Source organism: Histoplasma capsulatum (assembly GCF_000150115.1).
Source record: "Histoplasma capsulatum G186AR genomic scaffold supercont2.8, whole genome shotgun sequence".
NCBI classification, from domain to species: Eukaryota; Fungi; Ascomycota; class Eurotiomycetes; order Onygenales; family Ajellomycetaceae; genus Histoplasma; species Histoplasma capsulatum.
Window position 1 is genome coordinate 62,714 of NW_025544808.1, and position 20,289 is coordinate 83,002.

Genomic DNA, 20,289 nt, shown 5'->3' on the forward strand with positions numbered 1-20,289 from the left:
CACATGAAGACGCTGCAGAAAGCGGGCTATCTCCTAGAGAGAGGCCCGTCCTGGCGAGACTTCCTGCTACTACATTGGTTATGGCAGTTGTAGCTGGATGAAAATCCGAGGCAAACAATTTCTCCCTCTTTTCCCATTTTCCCCATTTTCCCTCTTTTCCCCATCCAACAAGCCCCTTTTGTGTTTTGGAGATATAAGACAAACTAGAGACACTCACGAACACCCTCGCTTGTCTCTCTGCAGCCGTATCCCCTCATCCTCCAAACGCACATTGGGAGCTCTCTTATTCAATGATGATCCCGGCAGCACCTCACTCACTTGTCGGGGTTGTCTGCTGGGGCCACAACTTGGTGGCTCTGAGATAAAAAGCTTTCCTTTGTGTCGTGTTGACTCAGCATCTGCTCACTTCTCTAGAGTTCTGCTGTTCAGCAACGGCTCCGACGGGACCCCAGACTGTCGCCTCCGTCAAGGTGTCTGTCGCGACAACGCCTTGGTGAATCTCAGACAGGAGGCTGTCCTCTGTGTAGTGTTAGCCTGACACCCTCTCCCTTCTCTACACATTGCGAGCTTCTATTCAATGATGACCCCGACAGCACTCCCCTTCATCAATGGGTGTTATCTGTCAGGACCACAACCCAGTGGATCTGAGGTAGTGAGCTATGTTTCTGTGCAAAGAGTCGGCCTAGCATTCATTCTTTTCCTCCCTCACGTTTCCCTCTTCACTTGTGACAAGTCACCAGCCAGACACATTTCTCTTCCCCCTTTTCATGCGCAATGCATTGCCCACGTCCTCCACGCAACCACGTCCCCGTTATTGCAGCTTTACCCTCCAAACATGCAGTACCCTTAGCCATCCCCATCCCCATCCCCATCCCTGCAGATATACGTGCGCACACACTCTGCTTCCATATCCACCTGATGTGAACCTTCGGCGCCGTTTAAGTCTGCAGCTGCAGCCAGAAGGCTTGAGTTGCGGTTATTGTTCCTATAATGAGAGAATAAATGAGTGGACACCTGGATGGGCCAGTGCGAGTTTGAGTACTCCTTTCCAGCCTTTTTGTCTGCATTCAGATTTGAATCTCGATTTCTCGACCTGGGTTGTCAGTTGGTCATGTTGATTTTTTTTTTTTTTTTTTCGTTTTTCCTATCCTTTTCTTTTCTCTGTTCTTCTCTTCCCGAGCGCCAAAGCTGCTACAATACCCTCCGCTTTTGTGGTTCGTAAGAGTCACTAAAAAAGAACTTTTATGTTGCATGAGAGCATTGTTTATTTAAAAAGTGAAGGAGATGAGAAAACCCCTCCATTAATTAGTGTGATCTGTCATGCCTGCCAATAATGCATCATCTATCTTTCATGTCATAAGATGCTTACTTTGCTCTCTTGCGCCCTGCTTCAAATACTTGTATATTTGCTCTCCACTTTCACCTTTAAAATGCCGTCGTATCACAGCGCATTCTCGTCCTTTACTCAACAACAACAACAACAACAACAACAACAAAAACCGAAAAGGAAAGCGATGGAAACTGAAAATACCCTAACAGGAAACAATCACTCACTCACTACCGTCCTAGCTGTCCCCGCCGGCCTCATCGTCCTCTTCATCCTCTTCCAGCCGATCCGTTATAAACTTAATCACATCCTCCTTGTGTGCATTAAGCATCTCATTCAGCCCAACATTCATGGAGGGGATGAGGCGACCATACCGCTTCGAGAGCTTACGGCTGTTCTCCGGCCCGGCCCAGACGCCGTGCAGGTGCGAGACGAAGACGAGGGAGTTCTGGTATTTAGTTTTGTATTTAGCAGCAGTTTACCAGGGAAACAAACAAGTGGTCAGCGGAGGAGAAGGAACAAGAAATGCAAAGAGAAAAGACATACTTCTTTATACCACTTCGATAGCCAGGTGGTGGTGTTGCTTGAGACGGCGCGGACGGGGCTTTCGGCCACGAAGGAGATGACCCCACTGACGCGCTGGTGGACTCGCTCTGTTGAGAAGAGACCAATGGTTAGCGCATCTGGTCATTGATGAGGATGGAATGAATATATATGTGCAACGTGCCTGTGGTCACTAGAAGGTTTGCTAGGCCGAAGTACGCATTGCCGACTCCGAGGAAGAAGATGCTTGTGGCGTCGTTGGGTCTGTTGTATACGAGTTTTAACGGGGAATGGGAGATTTTAATTAGCTTGCACGAAGTAAGAAGAGAGCGAATGCCAGTGCAAAGCAGGGCAGATACGCACTCGATATAGTTTTCCCAAAGGTATGTAGCAAGCTGGTCGCTCATTTGCATACGCATGCGGTCTTCGTCTTGATAGTTCACTGATTTCTATAGCACAACGTAAAAACCAACCGTGTCAGAAAACGATGCTTCTTTATTTCGTTGGCGTTTCTTTTTCTTTTCTCTTCTCATCTTTTCTGTTCCTTCCTTCCTTTCTTTCTTTCTTTCTTTTTACAAGAGCATATTCCAAGGATTCAATCCTTCTTGTCTAATTTGCTTTGATATTGTTTCTTTTTCTCCTTTACCTCTGTCACTCACCTCAGACGGAGTAAGATGCTTAGGAATATTAACATCGATAACACCAATGTTGTTCTGGATCGCCCATTCAACATAGCCCTTGACGACATCAGCCTTTCGTCCACCGTTAGCCATTCAGATGACGTGGGACAGGACGTTCGTAAAATTTTCAGAGGGGGTTTCGAAGACGTACAAGCCAGCAATTATGCGGTTCTAATACATTAGTGACAGGGTGTGGGATGCCCATGAGTTCGGGTCTAGAGGACCGGAGAGCATTTCCATTAGTTTAGATGTGAATACATATATGGCAAGGGGAGAGGGAAGTAATAGCATACGGATCGTGGAAGATAACCAAGAGCGGGTTTTCTTTGTCGTAATTTTGACTACAAAGTTAGACACAGAATATTAGTTAAATAGTCTCAATTGGCAGCTTCTAGATTCCGTGTGTGACTTATAGTCCGACCTTGCAAGTACTTGATGCTCAAACGACTTGGATATGGTATCTCTGTATATGAAGAGGCTAGTGAGCTTGCAGCTGTCGTACAGCTGTTTCGCTTGGTACTGGCGTATAATATCTGCATTCAAAAATAAATGAGCACATATTTCCATTTGCATACGAACCAGAGTTCAGCGTGGCTTTACCATGGACCCGATTCCCCTGGAACGATTCTGGAGGGCCTGTCCAAAAATACGTGGATTAGTTAGGGGTCATGTGGCAAATGGAAAATATAGTCGACAAAATACCTTTCGGATACATGCAATTCCAGTATGCAGACTGGATCATCGCGACACGTTTAACGGTATTCACAGCCTGTCGGGAAGCGGATGACGCATAGAGACGGTCAGGCGGTTCACCCATCAACGTCCTTGTTACAGCAAGTGCAGACTTGGATATTGATCTGAAATTATACCCCCCCTGGATATTTATTAACAGTAAAAACTTTGTTAGTCGCGATAAAATATTCTTTGTCTTACGAAACGTATCGACTTTCAACTCACCTCTAAACAAACAGCAACTTTACCCCCGGCCAAATTCATCAGCATGCGGGTCATATGGGCGTAGCAGGGAGGGGTAACGAAGCATCCTCCCAGCTCGTCGCCAGCAGCCGCATCAAAACCAGCAGATACTAGCAATATATAATTAACATATGCAAGAGAGAAAAAATGAGCCGGTTATTGTTAAAGGGGAAAGCATACTGATCACCAGATCCGGATCAAATTCATAAGCGATTGGCATCACGACCTCCTGGAAGGCATACATGTAGTCGCCATCGCCCATGCCCTGTGTTGGCCAAGGGATGTTGATATTCCTGTAGCTAGTAGTGAGCCAAAAGAGAAAACAAACAGGGAGAGGTTGTCTTACGAACGAAAGAGGAACTTACTTTCCCAGCCCGCTTCCCGCTCCACAACGGTCCCAATTACCCCCTTCACCACCTGGATAGAAGGAACCGTCTCTATACACGTGGATGGATATATAAAGGATGTTTGGGTCATCATAAAAGGCCTTTTGGATACCGTTTCCTGCTTATATGTGAGACGGAGATGAAGGAAACTTCAGAAACAAGAGTACCAGTTACCATGATGCACGTCCCTGTTTTCAAACGTTAGCTTACCTAACCCGTTTTCGTACCTATATCGGACAAAATTTTGAATGCGCAGAGGATGGAGGCGTCACAGGAAATTGAAAACAAGAAGAGTTACATACCAGTCCAAAATCAATATCTTCCGGCACTTATCCCCGAATTCCTTCTGACACACCTTCGCTGCAACACAAACATTATTAAACAAGCAGAACCCCATTGTCTTGTTTCTCTCCGCATGATGTCCTGGAGGTCTTATGACCGCAATAGCATTCTTCACCTGCCGATTCACGACAGCCATACAGGTCTCAATGGCACCACCGCATGAGAGAACAGCAGATGTAAAAGTGAGGGAATTGAAATAAATAGAATCCCGCGTGTGCTCGAGAGCAATTAACTCCTCCTCAAGCATGACTGTGTTGGGAAAATGTTAAGACCTGAGTGTGTTGCGTAATTTATTTATAACAGAAAAGAAAATAAGCTGAGCAACATTGAAGCAAACGAAGGCTAAAGAAAGAGCAAAAGAAACTCACACTTTGTACTTTGCACAAAATCATAATGCTCCGCATCATGCACCAACGATATCTCCTCCTCAGTCGCTTCTCTCGCGTCTATGCGCTGTAGAGGCTGGGGAACTAGCGGTCGCGATGACTCAGGATCATCCACAAGCCCAGCCTTGCAAAGCTCCTTGTAGATGTAATAAATGCGCCTTGGGTCTTCCGGATGAACATCCAGGGTCGGCTTGACTTCACAGTGATAGCGCATGCGTATGTCGTAGCAGAGTCCCGTCGCCAGCGACGCCAGGGGCAAGCCCCTGGTAGCCTCGACGTTGTCGTTAGGCCAGTCCGAGTCATCCTCGACAAGGCTGTCATCGTCGAGATCGTACTTGAGGTCGTGCTGCGATTTGTTTTCCGACGGATTGGTTGCCGTCTTGTCCAGCTGTGTGGAGAATTTCTGCAGGAACAGCTGCATCAATGACGGCGCATTCCCATGAGGCGAGTGTGGTGCATGGGCTTCCACTGTTGCCGGTGGCTCCGGCGCCGGTGCTGTTGTGCCGTTCAGCTCTAGCGGACTGGGAGGTTTCTCTGCGCTGGGACTCAAGGGACGGCGGGATCCGATGGGGATGACGGTGGAAGGAGGCGTGTCGCACATGACGACATCGTCGTCCTCTTCCATCCTTGACATGATGTGCAATTAGGAGTTCTCCTGGAACCGGAGCTCGCGTTCTCCCGTTGACTGCGGGATTGGTTGGAGGGCCGGAGATGGTTCTCAACGGCGCATAACTGAGATGTATCTTGCTTGCGTCGACTGAGCAACACTGCGCCGTAAGAAATTCAGCAAACGGAGACAGGTCTTGCACGAAGCAAGATGGGAAATCAAAGCAAGGAGATGAAGAAGCTCCAAAATACGGCACCAGGCAAACGAAAAGAATTCGGGAAACGGCAACAAAACAATCGAACAAAAGGTAAGTAATGCAGAAAAGAAAAGAAAGCCACAAAAATAAACAGATGGATCCTTCCCTTCCCTTCCCTGTCCTTTTCCTGTAAATGGTTTACAAGGAGATATATATATATTTTTAAAAAAAAAAAAAGGGGGGGGGGGGGGGGGGGCCGGGGGTTAGGAGAAGCCAACAAGAGCGTATGGAATAGAATAAAATAAAATAAGATTGAAAGGAAGAGATGAAAAGAAAGCAGAGAGGCTGGAGGGGGAGATAAAAGGAGAGATGTGTGCAGCAGACCACTCCTCAGGTTGTTAAGGGGGGTACAACACAACCCTGTCTGTGCAGACGGATAGAGAGAGCACTCAGAGATCACGGAAGATGTGTTTTTAAATACAAAAAACCAGGGAAGCAAAAAACAAAAAAGCAAAAGAGAAGATAAAAGAACAAAGATAGGAAAAAATTGCAAGCTTTACACAAGTTCAGTAAAGCCTTGGAAAATAGAAATGACGAAGCTTCAGAAGAAACCTTGAGCCGCTGGTTCCCGTTTATTGAACAAACAATATAACAGGGGAGAAAATGAGAGCAAAATGAATGAGGGGAGCAGAAGGGGGTGAGACAGCTGTGTACAGATAAACCCAAGATCCAGCGGCGTCCTCTTTTCGTTGCTCTTCTGCTTTCCTTCGTCCCTTTGCCCAGGAACGAATGATGGATATCTGAAGGTGAATCGAGGTTTGGCGAGACGGAAGACGAAATAGGGAAGGCCAGCCACGTGATGGGGGATCATTGTTGTTCCGGTGCTTCGCTGGATGCATCCATCGGGTTTGTTACCTAGTTTAAATCCCCCATTTTATTTTACTTTATTTTATTTTTAAGAAATTAATTTAAAGCTGCTAGTGTTGCTCTCTAAACCTTCGGTTATTTAGCTATCTTTTCTGCATACATACATAGTATACAGAATATTTTATGATTATATTAGTTAACTATAACACTGGCAGTCTTTTCATTATTACCCGGACACAAGCAAGCAAGACTTAACCACTCAACCAAAACGACCTCAAAAAGGGGCATACAGTTGACATGGTTAGTTTTTCAGGCTGGAATAACCTTCAGTGTGGTTTTGACCATAAACCATGTCAACCCCCCCCCCCATTAAAACTACATATGCTAGTCATGTCTCATACATATCTCACACATCTTCAAATGTGTTGGATACAGTGATTTTATCTTATTTCTCAAAGCTCTACCTCTTAACTAATCTGGATTCTAACTTTTAGTTACTAATTCTAGCTCATAACTGCTTTTTAGATATTAGAGAGTCTCAGATATTGAAGTAGAAGAACTAATTAAATAAAAGTTGATTAATAATATACAGTGAGAGTGTATAAAAGTTGTTTAATATATATAAAATTTTGAGAGAGTGAAGAGCTGAGTATGGTTTATTTTTCAGACTTATTTTTTTAAAAATTATATTCAGTTGTAATCTCCTCAATAAAAACTGATACTGTGTAACGGGTGTGCTACCGATTAAGCCAACATTGTGGATTGTACCATTTGTACTGTCTGCACTATCTGCAACGGTGTACAAACAGACTAAGCACTATCCTAATACAGATTACAAATTGATTAAGGAAAGAAAGAGAAAAGAGATCCGAAGGAAAGGTTGTATAAAAGGGGTTCTTATAGAAAGAGAATCAGAATGGAAGAATATCAGAGGTCACACTGTGGTGGGGGCGCGGAGTGGAAGAATGTTAAGGATTATGTGGAGGAATTGTTGTTAGGGACTACGTGATCGTGGGGCGGAATCGCGAGAAGGGGAGTGTTTTGTGGGCGTGCGTGAGCATGTGAGAAGGCGAGCGGGCGGTAGAGGGGTTAGTTGTGTAAGTTAACCACTAACAGATGCTAACCCGTCACGTACTGCTTTTATTAAAGACTGAATTCTTAAGTTAGTTACGGAGGATCATCTCAAAAGTTCTTTCTCATACTAAAAACGCCACAAAAAGTCTAATTTGAAGATAGCAAGCTTGTGATGATAGGTTTGAAGATAGCAAGTGCTCTATATCATACAATCTAGATACAATTATCTGCGGCCTTCTTTATATTCATTTCCACCTTCTAGCTCTATAATCTTTTGAATATGAGTAGGAATCTGCTCTATCCATGCTTGTATAGTCTCCTGTGGAAGATCTTTCCAACACTGCTCCCATACCTTGATTGCTTCTGTCTGACTCTTTGGTGCATCCTTTTGTGTAGTTTTGTGTTTCATCCAGGGTCAGCAAGGTTCTATAGAATTAAGATCTGGAGAATTACCTGGTCAGAGCATTTGTTGGATATTGTAGATATCATATATTCAGTGTTGAATATAGTGATTATGAGCAGATGTCTTATTCTCTTGAACAATCATACCTGGGCATTCTTTTTCACATTCTTTAGCAAAGGGAAAGAGCTTTGGAATGAGAACTTTTTTTTGATATCTATACCAGTCAATTCCACCATTCATATCATGAGAAAGCTTGCCAGATTTCTTATTCCATTTTCATGTAGGTTTGACACCAGATAGTTGACAAAGATTAAGCTGTCTCATTCCATTTTTCAATTCTCATTTCTTCTTTAGAAGAGGCTCTAATTCTGCATTTAAAGCTTCAATATTCTTAAGAGATTGAGTCTTTTCAGCAGCAGTCTCAGAAAGCCAGCAATGACAGAGATCTTTCTTATCATAAGAAAAGCAATCTCAAAACATAAACTCAGAAGAGTCTTTCCATTGTTTGCAAATACAACTTCATACAAAGGCCTCATCTTTGATTCATCATATTTGATATCCATCATGTTAATGAAGAAGAATAACAGAGGTCTCATCAGATCAAATAACCAATTTCCAATCCTCAAGTGTTCAATCTTTATGTGCTAAGCAGAATTGAAGTTGTTCTTCTTTCATTCTCTTAGTTAAATCTGACTTTCATATTGGCTTTGTCTTTCAAAATCCAGCTATTCTCAGAATTCTCTGAATTGTTTGAGCTGAAATATTGAATTCTTCTTGACTGAGTTCACCTGCAATATCAGCACAGGTTTTCTCATGGCTGTAGTGATCAGTTTGTATCTTGAAAATAACTTGTTGTTGAACTTCAGGTGTTTGTTTGGAAGGTCTGCTGGAGCAAGGAGCATCTTTGAGATAGATATCTTTAATGATAATAGATCAAATATTTGGATCAAATCCTTGTTCAATGGAATGAGCATATATAAGATTAATTGTATGAACAGATATGCCAGTAATGCCAGATATTTCAAGAGAGGTCTTTTGAGCAATAGATTTAAGAGTAATCACTAGAGAATGTGTTGCAATATCAGTATTAGAAGCCATCTTGATAAGTAATTTAATGAGAAATGAAATTATCATCTTAACTGCAGATTTGAGCTTTTTTATGATGAAGCAGATTTGTGGGAAATTTAATTTGGTGGTGTTATATAGTGTCTTGGCAGGTAAGAACTTTTGAGATGGACCTCCGTACAGTTGAATATGATTTATTAAAAGTTGAATATAGTTTTAAAAAAGTGGGTATGAAAAATAAATCATACTCAGTTCTTCACTCTTTCACTAAAATCTATACACACTAAACATCTTTTTCATAGTTATTTCCAGTATATATTGTTGATCAGTTATTATACTTCAATATTCAGAGCTCTTCAATATTTGAAAAGTAGTTATGAGTTAGAATCCAGGTTAGCTAAGAAATAGAGTGCTGAGAAATATAATAAAATCACTGTATTCAATACATTTGAAGATGTGTGAGATATGTATGAGACATGACTAGCATATGTAGTTTTAATGAGGGGGGTTGATATGATTTATGGTCAAAACCACACTGAAGGTTATTCCAGCCTGAAAAACGAACCATGTTCAACTTTTTATCAACCACATTCCCCTGGACCCTACATATAGCTAAACCCGCCGCCGATTATGGCACGTCCTTGGACCCTGAGAGGCGCCTGTGGTGCCGGTGTGGCTGGGCGCCTTGGTGCTACCACTGCGTAGAAGTGGGGCCCAGATGGTGGGCAGGAATTAGCACTAATTGTTGCAAATTCGATTTACAGCTACTAGTCCTGTCAACCACGAATGCAACGAGAAAAAAAAGAAAAGAAAAGAACAAGAAATCACTCAGTTGATCAATTTCTTTTCCGTTGAACTTGGAAAAAGAAGAATAAATATTGATTACAATTTTTGACCAAAATACACTAAATAGGATAACGAGAGCGGGAGAGAGAGAGAGAGAGAGAGAAAATAGATATTGGTATTCACTTTAATTTTAGATGGTTACTATTAAGACGGGTTCCTTTTTTTCCACTCCCTTGTATATTATTAACAGAGGTGGACATTGTAATCATGGGCGCGGGCAGATACTAGGGACAAGAAGAGGAAGAACGGGGACAAGTTAAAATTAAAAGAGACAGATGTTTTGTTTTTTGTTTTCCCGATATCTCTAATTCACTCCAATTTTTATTTCTTATTTCAAAGGAGGTAAGTAAGTACGGGAAGTCCTCCTATGGGATTCGTTTCGTTATGATGCTGTTGGTTCTCTGTTGTTATTAGAGGACGCTTCTTTCCCTACTGCTCGCTGTTGATTGCTATTTGCCGGCGTCGACCTTGGCAATGTAAGCTGCACACAACAAAAGGAGCATATTAGCATGGGCATTTCCTGGAACACAAGGCACTACCACTAGAACACTGCCCAGCAAAGATGAAAGACAGGGAAGGGATAGGCATGAAGGAAGCAGGGGGAAAGACGTGATCTTACCGATGAGGTCGACGACGCGACGGGAGTAGCCCCACTCATTGTCGTACCAGGAGATGAGCTTGATGAAGTGGTCGTTGAGGGCGATGCCAGCGGACGCATCGAAAATGGAGGAGCGGGAGTCGCCGTTCAAGTCAGAGGAGACGAGAGCGTCTTCGGAGTAGCCGAGGATGCCTGTAGAGCAAAAAGTATACAACATTTGGTTAGTTTGTGTTTTGTTCAAGTTTTATGTTATTTATTTGATTGGCGGGGGAGAATGATATAGATATATATATATTGACATACCTTTGAGCTCGCCCTCAGAGGCTTTCTTGATGGTCTGCTTGATCTGATCGTAGGTGACGGGTTTCTCGGTTTTGCATGTCAAGTCAACGACGGAGACGTTGGCGGTGGGCACACGCATGGACATGCCGGTGAGCTTGCCGTTGAGGGATGGGATGACCTTGCCGACGGCCTTGGCGGCGCCTGTGCTGCTGGGGATGATGTTCTGAGCAGCGGTGCGGCCACCACGCCAGTCCTTGGAAGACGGCCCGTCGACGGTCTTCTGGGTGGCGGTGTAGGAGTGGATGGTCGTCATCAGGCCCTCTGTCAGGCCGAAGTTGTCATTGATGACCTTTGCAAGCGGGGCGAGGCAGTTGGTGGTGCAGGAGGCATTGGAAAGGACGTTGACGCTCGGGTCGTATGTTTTCTCGTTGACGCCCATGACGAACATGGGGGCATCTGCAGAGGGGGCGGAGATGATGACCTTCTTGGCACCGCCTTTCAAGTGGGCGCTGGCCTTCTCGGTGGTGGTGAAGACGCCGGTGGACTCAACGACGTATTCCACGCCGTGCTTGCCCCAGGGGATGTTCGCGGGGTCTCTCTCTTGGTAGAACGTGACAGCCTTGCCATTGACGGTCAAGCCGTTGCTGTTGACCTCGATGGTGCCCTTGAACTGGCCATGCGTGGAGTCATATTTGAGCATGTAGGCCTGTTGGTCGCGGGTGTATTTGGTAAAATGATCAGCAATGTGTTCCGTTCAAGTTTTGCCCATTGCACCTTTCAAGCATCATAGAACCATCGAATGAAACGATTCTTTCTTTTATTTTGTTCAGACATACAGCATAGTGGGTCTCAATGAAGGGATCGTTGACCGCAACGACGTCAACCTCGCCGTGCTCGATACTGGGAAGGGTTGTCAGTACGCCAGATGCAAGCAGATACCATCCACAATGAGAATGGATTGGCAGGAAACTCACGCATTCCGGAAGACCTGGTATAGGGAATGGGATTAGCAATCAGAGAACCAAGCGAAAAAAAGGGGAGGAGATGGCGAGGGAAGACGGAAGAGGGAGATTCGAGGGAGGGAGACCTACAATACGCCCAATACGACCGAAGCCGTTGATTCCAACCTGGAGACGCAGTTGTTAATATGCAGATACGTAGATAAAAACACATTGGTATATGTATGGAGAGATATCTATATATATACCTTGACGACCATGTTTGCTGGATAGGGATGGATGGATAGATGGCTGGATGGATGGATGGAGTGAGTTGACAGAAGCAAAAGCACTATGGCGGGGTAGAACTGGTTGGTTTCTCTGAGAGGAGAGGAAGAGAATAAAATTGTTGGGGGACAAACCGGATCCGGCGGGGTAGCTCGGGATGTGGAAGGAAAGTTCCGGGATCAGGCAGAGGGGGAGCAGAAACAAGGGACACACCTATAACTATGTAGATAGAAAATGCGCTGGAGAGACAGAACAGGAGATTGACAGAAGAATATACAGAATCCTATCTTGGATGAGAGAGGAAGATAAACCAAGAATTGGCCTCAACAGGCGGGGTGGGCGGCGGGCCACATAAATACCAGTATTCAAATCATCGTCATGCTTGGATGCGGCGGGTTTTGACGCAATGATTACAAAAAGCCCTCGAGGCTAGGCTGTGGAACGCAAAAAGCAAAAAAAGGAGGAAAGAAAAATGAAAAAATGAAATAGATCCATCCCCGAACTAACTATCCAGCAGGACTTCAACAACCCCCAATTATCGTTCACTGAGCTCAACCTTGCATCCTCTCGCACCAAATTGCTCCTGGCTGTCTCGCCGGCTTGTTCCGTACCCGGCAATTTCGGTAATTCCTGGTTGTTTGTTTGTTTTGTTTTCCAGTCTTCCCTTTCTTTCAGAGAGTCAATTGATTGATCTAGTTATCTAGTAGTTGTATTCTCTATGTTCCTTTTTTGGTTTCTTTTTTCATCCACAACTACCCCTCCACTCCATCTGGTCAATGACATATCCACCCCGGCCACAGCCACAAAAGATTAGGGAAGCCCCTTGAACTTGCCCCATCCCTCCCACGCAAATATTGAGTGCTGCAATATCGCCCAATGGAACAAACATACCATTCAACTATCCAGTCTGACAAATGCTACTCAAGGGAGTCGAGAAACCCGCAACTCGCCGCCCCCTTTCCTATTAAATTGCTATTACTAATCTCTGTCGTCATCTGCGCTCCGCTGCGGATTTTTCTTCTTCTTCGTCTTTCTTCTTCCTTGTTGTTGCAATCTGGAATGCTCCGTCTGCAAGAACTGCATCGGTTAGCTTAGCCCTAGCCCTAGCCCTAGCCGTAGAACAGAGCTGGAGACCCACGTAGATCAGGGGTCAGATTTGCTTGCGCTCTCTCCCTCCCGTGAGATTCTCGCGTGCTCCAGGGGCCTTTCTTTGATGTTTCTTCCATTTCCACGGCTCTGTAATCCGTATCTGTATTATCCATTATAAATCTGGAAAACCAGCGTGTGGCTTGCGGAATATATCAGATAGGTAGATATCGAAAAGCAAGGAGAACGCCATTCATTGTACTGTACATACAAATGCAATACGTACCATCCGCAGACGCGGGTTGATTGATAGATGCTCGACACCAAAAAGAGAAAGAGAAAAACAAAACGGAAAAAAAAAAAAAAAAAAAAAAAAAAAAAAAAATTGGTGAGGTGGGGAGGGGAAATATCTATTATAGCAATAATTTTTGTATCCCGCATGTCCTGAGGTTGCCGGAAAATAAAGGAAAAGGGGAAAACAACACGTTCGCGGCACATTTTTGGCAACAACCCCTCCCTCCCCGGCGGGTCTAAAGGATGGGAAATAAAAAAAAGAAGCAGACGAAGAAGACAGAAAGAAGTATGCCATGCATCCGACAAGTTACTGCTCCTACTCTTCCTTTGCACCGCCTCTCCACTTCTTCTCCGCAGACTCGACACTGGCGCGATCCTTCTTCACCTCGCCCTGGGCCATCCCAAGCAGGCCCCCCGCCGCCTTCCACGGCCGCTCCAGCTCGCCCTTGTCCGACATGCCGAACACGTGGATTTTGACCAGGTTGCCCTCGAGCGCGGTCTTGAAGGGGATGATCGACTGGATCACTAGCGGGTTGGTGTACTTGAAGTACAGGTGCATCACGCACATCATGCCCACGCCCATCAGCTGGCCCTTGAGGAGAGAGCGGAGTTGCTGCTTGTCGTAGTCCTGGACGGTGGTGATGACGGGCCGCGGCTCTTCACCCGATCCCATAGCAGGGGGCTCGACGTATTTGAGGGTTCTGAGGTCTGTTTTGTTTTCGGTGCTTGTTAGAATGCTGTGGGTTACATATAGGGGAGGGGATCGCAGGATCTAGATATATATATATGTGGCATGCGCGGGAAAAGTTTAATAAAAAAGTAAAAAGAAACGAAATGAAAAAAAGCGACGAACCTTTCTTCTTGATTATTTGGTGTCGCACATACATGTACAGCGCCATGATCAAGACGTTGGAAACGACATACATAGAGCGCACGCCCAACAGCACAGAAGGGTTGTCGAAGGGGATTTTCTTCGACACCTGCATCATCACAAGGATGATCACCAGGTTAAATCTGTTGGCGGTAGCAATCGTATTAGCCCAAAGGTTCCTCTGCTTTCCCTTGAAGCGCAGGCAGGACGGGCGTGATAGGCATGGCTGGATAGGATACCGCAGTGCCCGCACTGCAGGATAAGGATGTCATCCAAATCCGGTACCGAATACCCTATCCGACCACTGCCTTTTGCTTCATAAAACTGAAAGAAGATGTGGGGAGCAAGACGAAGGGGTGTATCAAGAAGGACCGTAGCTTACACTTGCGGGTTCAACGCCATGATGACGAGTGGAAATCGCGATATTGGTGAGAAGAAGAAATCAAATACAAATGGAGAGATATCAAGCAAGAGCCCGGTTTCCGAGTTTGTGTTGGCTCTTCCTTCGAAGGCTTGGGGCAGAACAAACTCAAGGCGCAAAACCTTGAAGCGACAACTGGCCCCAAGAGCCGACGAGGCACACTATCACGTGGTTTACTTCCTAGTTTTGTGGATTTTCTTGGCAAGTTTTTGAGCTTCAATCGCCTCAACCACCGTGATATGATCTCAAAAGCTTCTTCATCGGGATCTAGGGCAATGAGCTGAGTAGGAACCGAGGTAGAATGGTCCATCCAATGCCGCCTCTTCAGTGGTTCTAGCGTTGAATTCCTCGACCTGCAAGATACGTCCGCGATGCTCTCTGCTCTGCTCCTCAAGTGGAAGGTTCATTTGCTTTGATCACAGCAGCATCAGGTACCTAATTTTATCCCAAAAATGGCCACAACTAGGTGCTACTCAGGATACATTGATATTGGATTATTTTTGTATAGAGAATTGATAGCCAGATGTCTTGATAATATAACTATTGTCAAATATAAGAGTTCTGGTTAACTAACAAAAGATACTTTCAGGCTGCATATAGACTTCTTTTCAACCTCTCTGTTTCAGAGCACATCACTCAATAGCAATTGAATCCAGATCGGAGCTAAATACATAAAAGATACTTCTGTATCTCATAAATTAAAATAGTAGTATTTTCTCGTTGGAAAAAGACAGAAGGTTGGCATTGCCAGACTTTGGTTACGTTCGGTTTTGGAATTTTTTTCGCCCCATAATTTACATACTTGCAGTTCCTAGTATTTTTATCCTATTGCATCCCGGACAGATCTGTTGATCAGTTGATAGTAATGATACTATTAGCGTATATTAACTATATATGGAATTCTCCGCCCGCAGCCATTGCTCGTGAAGTTTCACGGCGGCGGGTTCTGCGAAGGCGAGGCTGAAGCTTCGATAAGATCATTGTATGTATCCAGTTTGGCCTGCTTTCTGGAGGAAGTATTGAACTCAAAAAGGAAATTGATTCCAGTCTTTTGGAACTGGCACTCAAGCACGGTGCTGCAGTCCTTGCCCCTGACTATCGGCTGCGCCCTGAGCACGAGATCGAGGATGGTCTTGAAGACACTCGTTCATTCTGGAAATGGGTTGAGCAGGATGTGCTTAACGTCGTTGCCGAATTTCTTCCGGCCCTTGAGCTGGATTTGAATAGTCTGCTCGTGTGGGGGGATAGCGCTGGAGATACTATGCCGCCCATACAGTACTTCTCGACATGACTTTATTGCGAATCAAAGCTCTTTGTCTGTCTGCAATACCCAGGACTCAATATGGGTAGTCTTTGCGTTATACCAGAGGCGCTGGTCAAGGACCCTGCCACGGTGCGGGATATGTAATATGAATCCAGATTTGTTGGTTGAGGAGCACATGGCAGCGCTAGGACCAGGGAAACTCTGCATACGAGCAAAGCCTGGTAGCAGGAAACATCTTTTAGCTGCACTGCTCATGGCTCATCGATTCTGCAATTTCTCTAGGGTCAAGGAGTGGCTTGGCTTGATAGTCAGTTCGGAGATGAGAGGGTGGACAATACCGCTGATTCTGCTCTATCATTCGAAAAACGATCCGCTGGTAGGTATTGGATATTTATTATTTTATTATTTATCTTTTGTCTCCGAGAATACATGTAGAAACGCGCGAAATTCCATTCATTGCTAACAAAAGAAATATGTTGACTCCTGGTAATATACCGAGGAGTGAGCCGCGAAACTTAGGAAGATGAAGCCGGACGTCCCACTGCACTTAGCGTTTCACGCTGGCGCGCATTCATTTGATAAAAACCACTCCATGGCCACGCTGTCGTTGGAAGAGCCGTTGGAATTTCTGCAGAACAACTGGCCTGCTCGATGCAATTAATTTCTGAAATTCCGTCAAATCATAAGTATGCGCTCCTGATATTCCTGATCTAATGTACCCATGTTGCCTTCGTTTAAAAAATGAGATCGGATACACTTCTTTGCCAGACGTAGGCCATACGCAGTTATAGTGTGATCTAAATGAACATGCGATTAGCCCAGAATAGCAGATATTTTGGGCTGACATGACTCACCCCCACAACCGGCAAACGGCGCCAGCGGATTTTCACCATGGCCTTTAAAATCAACGTGTGCGCCATCCGCTGCTACACAAGCCTATCTTATTTTTCTGGTCAGCCTTGTGATGGGGGTCCACGTCAACGGCAATGCAGGCACCACTTCCAAGCTCACCTTTGACCCTAACAGATCTCCATCTCCACCACCGCCCTTCCATCACAGCTTTATTGCCCAGCCCCAACCAAAACCCTCATCTGGAAACAGCATGGGCAAAAGGACATGATGATCAGGTCGACGGAGACGAGTTCATCGCACTGCGAACCTTTTGAACAAGGGCGTACATAGGATTTACCGGGGTGGCGACAGAATTCGTATACTTCCGTGACGTCCTCGCACATGCCTTTTCTCTTTTTCCCTTTCTACTTAATGGGGGGATTTGTAGCGTGTAGGGTCTTAACAACTGACTTGAGAGTTGGATGGACTCTATCTGATGAGCCTTTTTTGTTCAAATAGGGGGACCGCCTTGGATTCCAAGTTGTATGTTTATCTTTTAATGAACTTAAGCCGCCGTCCGGAGATGTAATATTTCTGACTGAATATTCCAGGTATCGAAAACAAACTATTTTGCAGGTAAAGAGAGGCTTTTTTTTTTTTGTTCTTTTTCCAATGGTAAGGAAGACAACAATATTTTCTTTGATATTGCTTTGTTTCCCTACTTTCTATATCATGACAAGGCGTGGTAGTCTGTTGATAGATGAATATAGGATATAATGGAAGGAAAAAGACGTTTGCCTTCTTCAATATTCTTAGAATTCAGTAAAGATCAGAGACACTCACAATCATCTTTCAGATTCTTGTAGTAAAGCTAAGATCTCGTTGCGGAATGGGTTTTTAGTCGTACCTAGTATTGTAGGAGGATAATGTTGGTTGTGTGATTGTTAACTATCTCAGCGAGTGCAACACAATATGTTAGGTGGCACGTGCCTGGGGATGCCTAACTATTAGGCCACTAGGGCAAAAGAGCTCAATCACCAGCGCCGTGGTGGTATGGTACGAATCACCCAATCCAATCCCCCCAACACTAACAAACATAGAAATCACGTGGACAGATGATGATATAATCAAAGAACTTGCTCCTCCGCCTTGCCTTGGCCTAACAGCTTGAATCCTCCACGATTGTGTGTTGTTGGAAGGCAATAGAACATTCAGCCAGGGCATGGCAATGAACTGTGGTTATGCCGGCTCTAGGCACTGTCCTACCATCACCTGAAGACTGTATCTACTCTGCCACCATGTCATATCTTTTCCTAACCAGCGATTTAAGGCTCTCAGGACTCTCTACCTGGGATGCGAGCAGGGAATCCTCAGCGCACTATGTCGTGCTACCCATGGGAATGTCTGGAAACTGACCAGACAGAAAAACGAGGCTCTTCCTGCTATTTCTATTCTGTGCGTTGTATTGGCAGCTCCATTCTGTCCATATTGCTGTCCCTTCAACAGCATATATCTCTGCTTCACTGAAGCTCTGATATTCGGTGTTCTGGGACCGATGGGCACGTGCCGGATTAGGACTAGCGCATTTTTGTCCTTCAACGCTATTTCCTAACTTTTTCTTAAGCGATCACAAAGTTCGCTGGTGAGTTTCTGGTCTCCATCATCCGTCCATCATCAACAACGCGAACTTTGCCACACTGCTACTCCATCCCCTCGTCCACGCTCATCCGCCACAGGTTCTGTTCATCGCCCGACGCGACATATTTGTTCCTGCGACTCGATATCTGCCTTTTGTTCGACATGCCTGGTGGTAAAGGAAAGTCTATTGGAGGGAAGGGCGGTCCAAAGGATGCGGCGGGGAAAACTCAAAAATCTCACAGTGCAAGGGCTGGCTTACATGTTCGTCTTCCCCACTGGAAGCTGTTTGGATTTTGCTTCATCTCCTGCTCTTTGGCTGTCTCCCGTGCGACCCTGAGCTCTTCTCCATCCGTTTAGCGAGCCGCTACCTCAACGCGTCAGGAAGGATAACAAACTGTGATGGAACTCCTGGCTTTCACCACATGTCACCTTGGCGCGTTTTTGGGCTGATGGAGTCTCGACGCACATTTTTCGCCATGATTTTGCGGGATGACACGTTTCATCCACTTTGATTCAGAGTTACACACTACATGTGCTTGGTGCAAATCTGGGCTGACACAGTATCTTTACATTAGTTCCCTTGCGGTCGTGTCAAGCGCTTTTTGAAGAATACCACGCAAAACAAGATGCGCGTTGGTGCTAAAGGTATGGAATGGCTCGTGATATTCCAACATTGTTGCCTATATGCCAATATTATCTCTCTGATCCTCGCAGCCTAAAATGCGCGAGGCTGAATCCTGGGCCCTGGCTTAATGAATATACTCTAACTTTGAATCCAACAGCCGCCGTTTACGTCACCGCTGTTCTTGAATATCTTATTGCTGAAGTTCTCGAACTCGCAGGTAACGCCGCCAAGGATCTCAAAGTCAAGCGTATCACACCCCGCCACCTTCAACTCGCGATCCGTGGTGATGAAGAGTTAGATACCCTCATCCGCGCGACAATCGCGTTTGGAGGTGTTTTACCTCGTATCAACCGGGCGCTGCTTCTCAAGGTCGAACAAAAGAAGAAGAACAAGACTACGGAATAAATGACGAACTAAGAAAAAAAAAAACCCAAAAGCCGTCGCAAGCCTATCTAACGTGGACATGTTTTGAAACTGACAAACAATGCGCGCCATTCGAATTTGATCGCTTTCTCCTTTGTTATGTTTTGCTGCGACTTGCCTTCTATGTTCTATCCAGTTTTCTTTTCCCCAGCACTTGAGCTTGCAGCTCGCGTCGTACATACGCCGGGTTTGAGCGGAGAGATTGGTACTCAGCCGGGAACTGATGGCGCATACAGCACGTTACCTTCGTCTTGCGAATATATGCCTAGGTATTCATGATACCCTCTGGAGTCTTTCCTTTCGCTATTCCCGTTCCTCCGTGTTCCAATCGGGTTATATGAGCGTCTGCACTTGTTCTGTGTCCATATGGTCTCTTTCTCTTCTCCTAGGTTATGGATTGCTTTACCGTTGCTATTTCCTCTTCCTCTTTATTTTTTCCTAGGGCGCTATAATGGGAAAGGTGGCTGGGTTGGCCGGATGAAATATCGTGCAGGGTATGGGACTGGAAATAAAAAACATCCGCCTCACCCGCGACTTACTTTTTGCTTTTTTCTTTTTGTTTTTTCGCCTTGTGTTCTGTTCTTAATCCTTTCTTCCCCTTATACTATCTCCTCTATCCTGTATTGCCTAATATTTATATTGTGGCGTTTTGCTTTTTGTTTGTCTGTGACATTGTCTACACTCGCTGTATAACTATAAGGGTACCCATTCGGTGGAATATATCCTAGCATAATACAGAAATTGCGGCTTTATTTCAGTACTCTTTTGTATTTGAATAAATCGGATTTTTCCGGTGCATCGTACAGTATATGGGCTTGAATATGTAGGTTGTACAGTACAGGGTTGTATATGTACATGGTAAATTTGGCATCAAGCCAAGATTTGATGCATGGTGGTTTCTAAAAATCGCCAGAACAAACACCGGGAAAGGACTTGGGTTTCATATCACCGTAGCAAGGGGGTATGTTTCCTTTAAGCCATGACCAATAAGCATGGTTTCATCGTAGAAAACGGTCATGCCTATGGCGGGTGA

The 20,289-nt window shown here is 45.0% G+C and overlaps 5 protein-coding genes across 5 annotated transcripts; 2 read left to right on the plus strand and 3 right to left on the minus strand.

Moving 5' to 3' along the window:
• Nucleotides 1-1,565: 1,565 nt before the first annotated feature.
• Nucleotides 1,566-5,273, minus strand: HCBG_05810 (histone deacetylase hda1; the record flags this gene model as incomplete). Its single annotated transcript, XM_045432859.1, has 13 exons — nucleotides 1,566-1,775; nucleotides 1,884-1,980; nucleotides 2,051-2,319; nucleotides 2,702-2,765; nucleotides 2,844-2,891; nucleotides 2,972-3,083; nucleotides 3,253-3,424; nucleotides 3,508-3,635; nucleotides 3,706-3,818; nucleotides 3,891-4,029; nucleotides 4,122-4,138; nucleotides 4,214-4,502; nucleotides 4,622-5,273. 13 exons carry the CDS (start codon nucleotides 5,271-5,273, stop codon nucleotides 1,566-1,568), a joined length of 2,310 nt encoding a protein of 769 aa, XP_045286027.1.
• Nucleotides 5,274-9,710: 4,437 nt separating this feature from the next.
• On the minus strand, nucleotides 9,711-11,878 carry HCBG_05811 (glyceraldehyde-3-phosphate dehydrogenase; the record flags this gene model as incomplete). Its single annotated transcript, XM_045432860.1, has 7 exons — nucleotides 9,711-10,178; nucleotides 10,317-10,487; nucleotides 10,599-11,283; nucleotides 11,414-11,477; nucleotides 11,552-11,565; nucleotides 11,669-11,704; nucleotides 11,785-11,878. 7 exons carry the CDS (start codon nucleotides 11,794-11,796, stop codon nucleotides 10,147-10,149), a joined length of 1,014 nt encoding a protein of 337 aa, XP_045286028.1.
• Nucleotides 11,879-13,499: 1,621 nt separating this feature from the next.
• HCBG_05812 (inorganic phosphate transporter PHO88) lies at nucleotides 13,500-14,456 on the minus strand (the record flags this gene model as incomplete). The annotated part of the gene is made up of 3 exons (XM_045432861.1): nucleotides 13,500-13,891; nucleotides 14,037-14,197; nucleotides 14,437-14,456. The coding sequence occupies 3 exons, from the start codon at nucleotides 14,454-14,456 to the stop codon at nucleotides 13,500-13,502; spliced, it is 573 nt and encodes a 190-aa protein (XP_045286029.1).
• A 471-nt stretch (nucleotides 14,457-14,927) lies between these two features.
• HCBG_05813 (uncharacterized protein) lies at nucleotides 14,928-15,766 on the plus strand (the record flags this gene model as incomplete). Its single annotated transcript, XM_045432862.1, has 4 exons — nucleotides 14,928-14,941; nucleotides 15,076-15,094; nucleotides 15,390-15,457; nucleotides 15,523-15,766. The coding sequence occupies 4 exons, from the start codon at nucleotides 14,928-14,930 to the stop codon at nucleotides 15,764-15,766; spliced, it is 345 nt and encodes a 114-aa protein (XP_045286030.1).
• A 2,377-nt stretch (nucleotides 15,767-18,143) lies between these two features.
• On the plus strand, nucleotides 18,144-19,668 carry HCBG_05814 (histone H2A; the record flags this gene model as incomplete). The annotated part of the gene is made up of 3 exons (XM_045432863.1): nucleotides 18,144-18,469; nucleotides 18,784-18,853; nucleotides 18,991-19,668. The coding sequence occupies 3 exons, from the start codon at nucleotides 18,371-18,373 to the stop codon at nucleotides 19,236-19,238; spliced, it is 417 nt and encodes a 138-aa protein (XP_045286031.1).
• Between the last annotated feature and the right edge of the window lie 621 nt (nucleotides 19,669-20,289).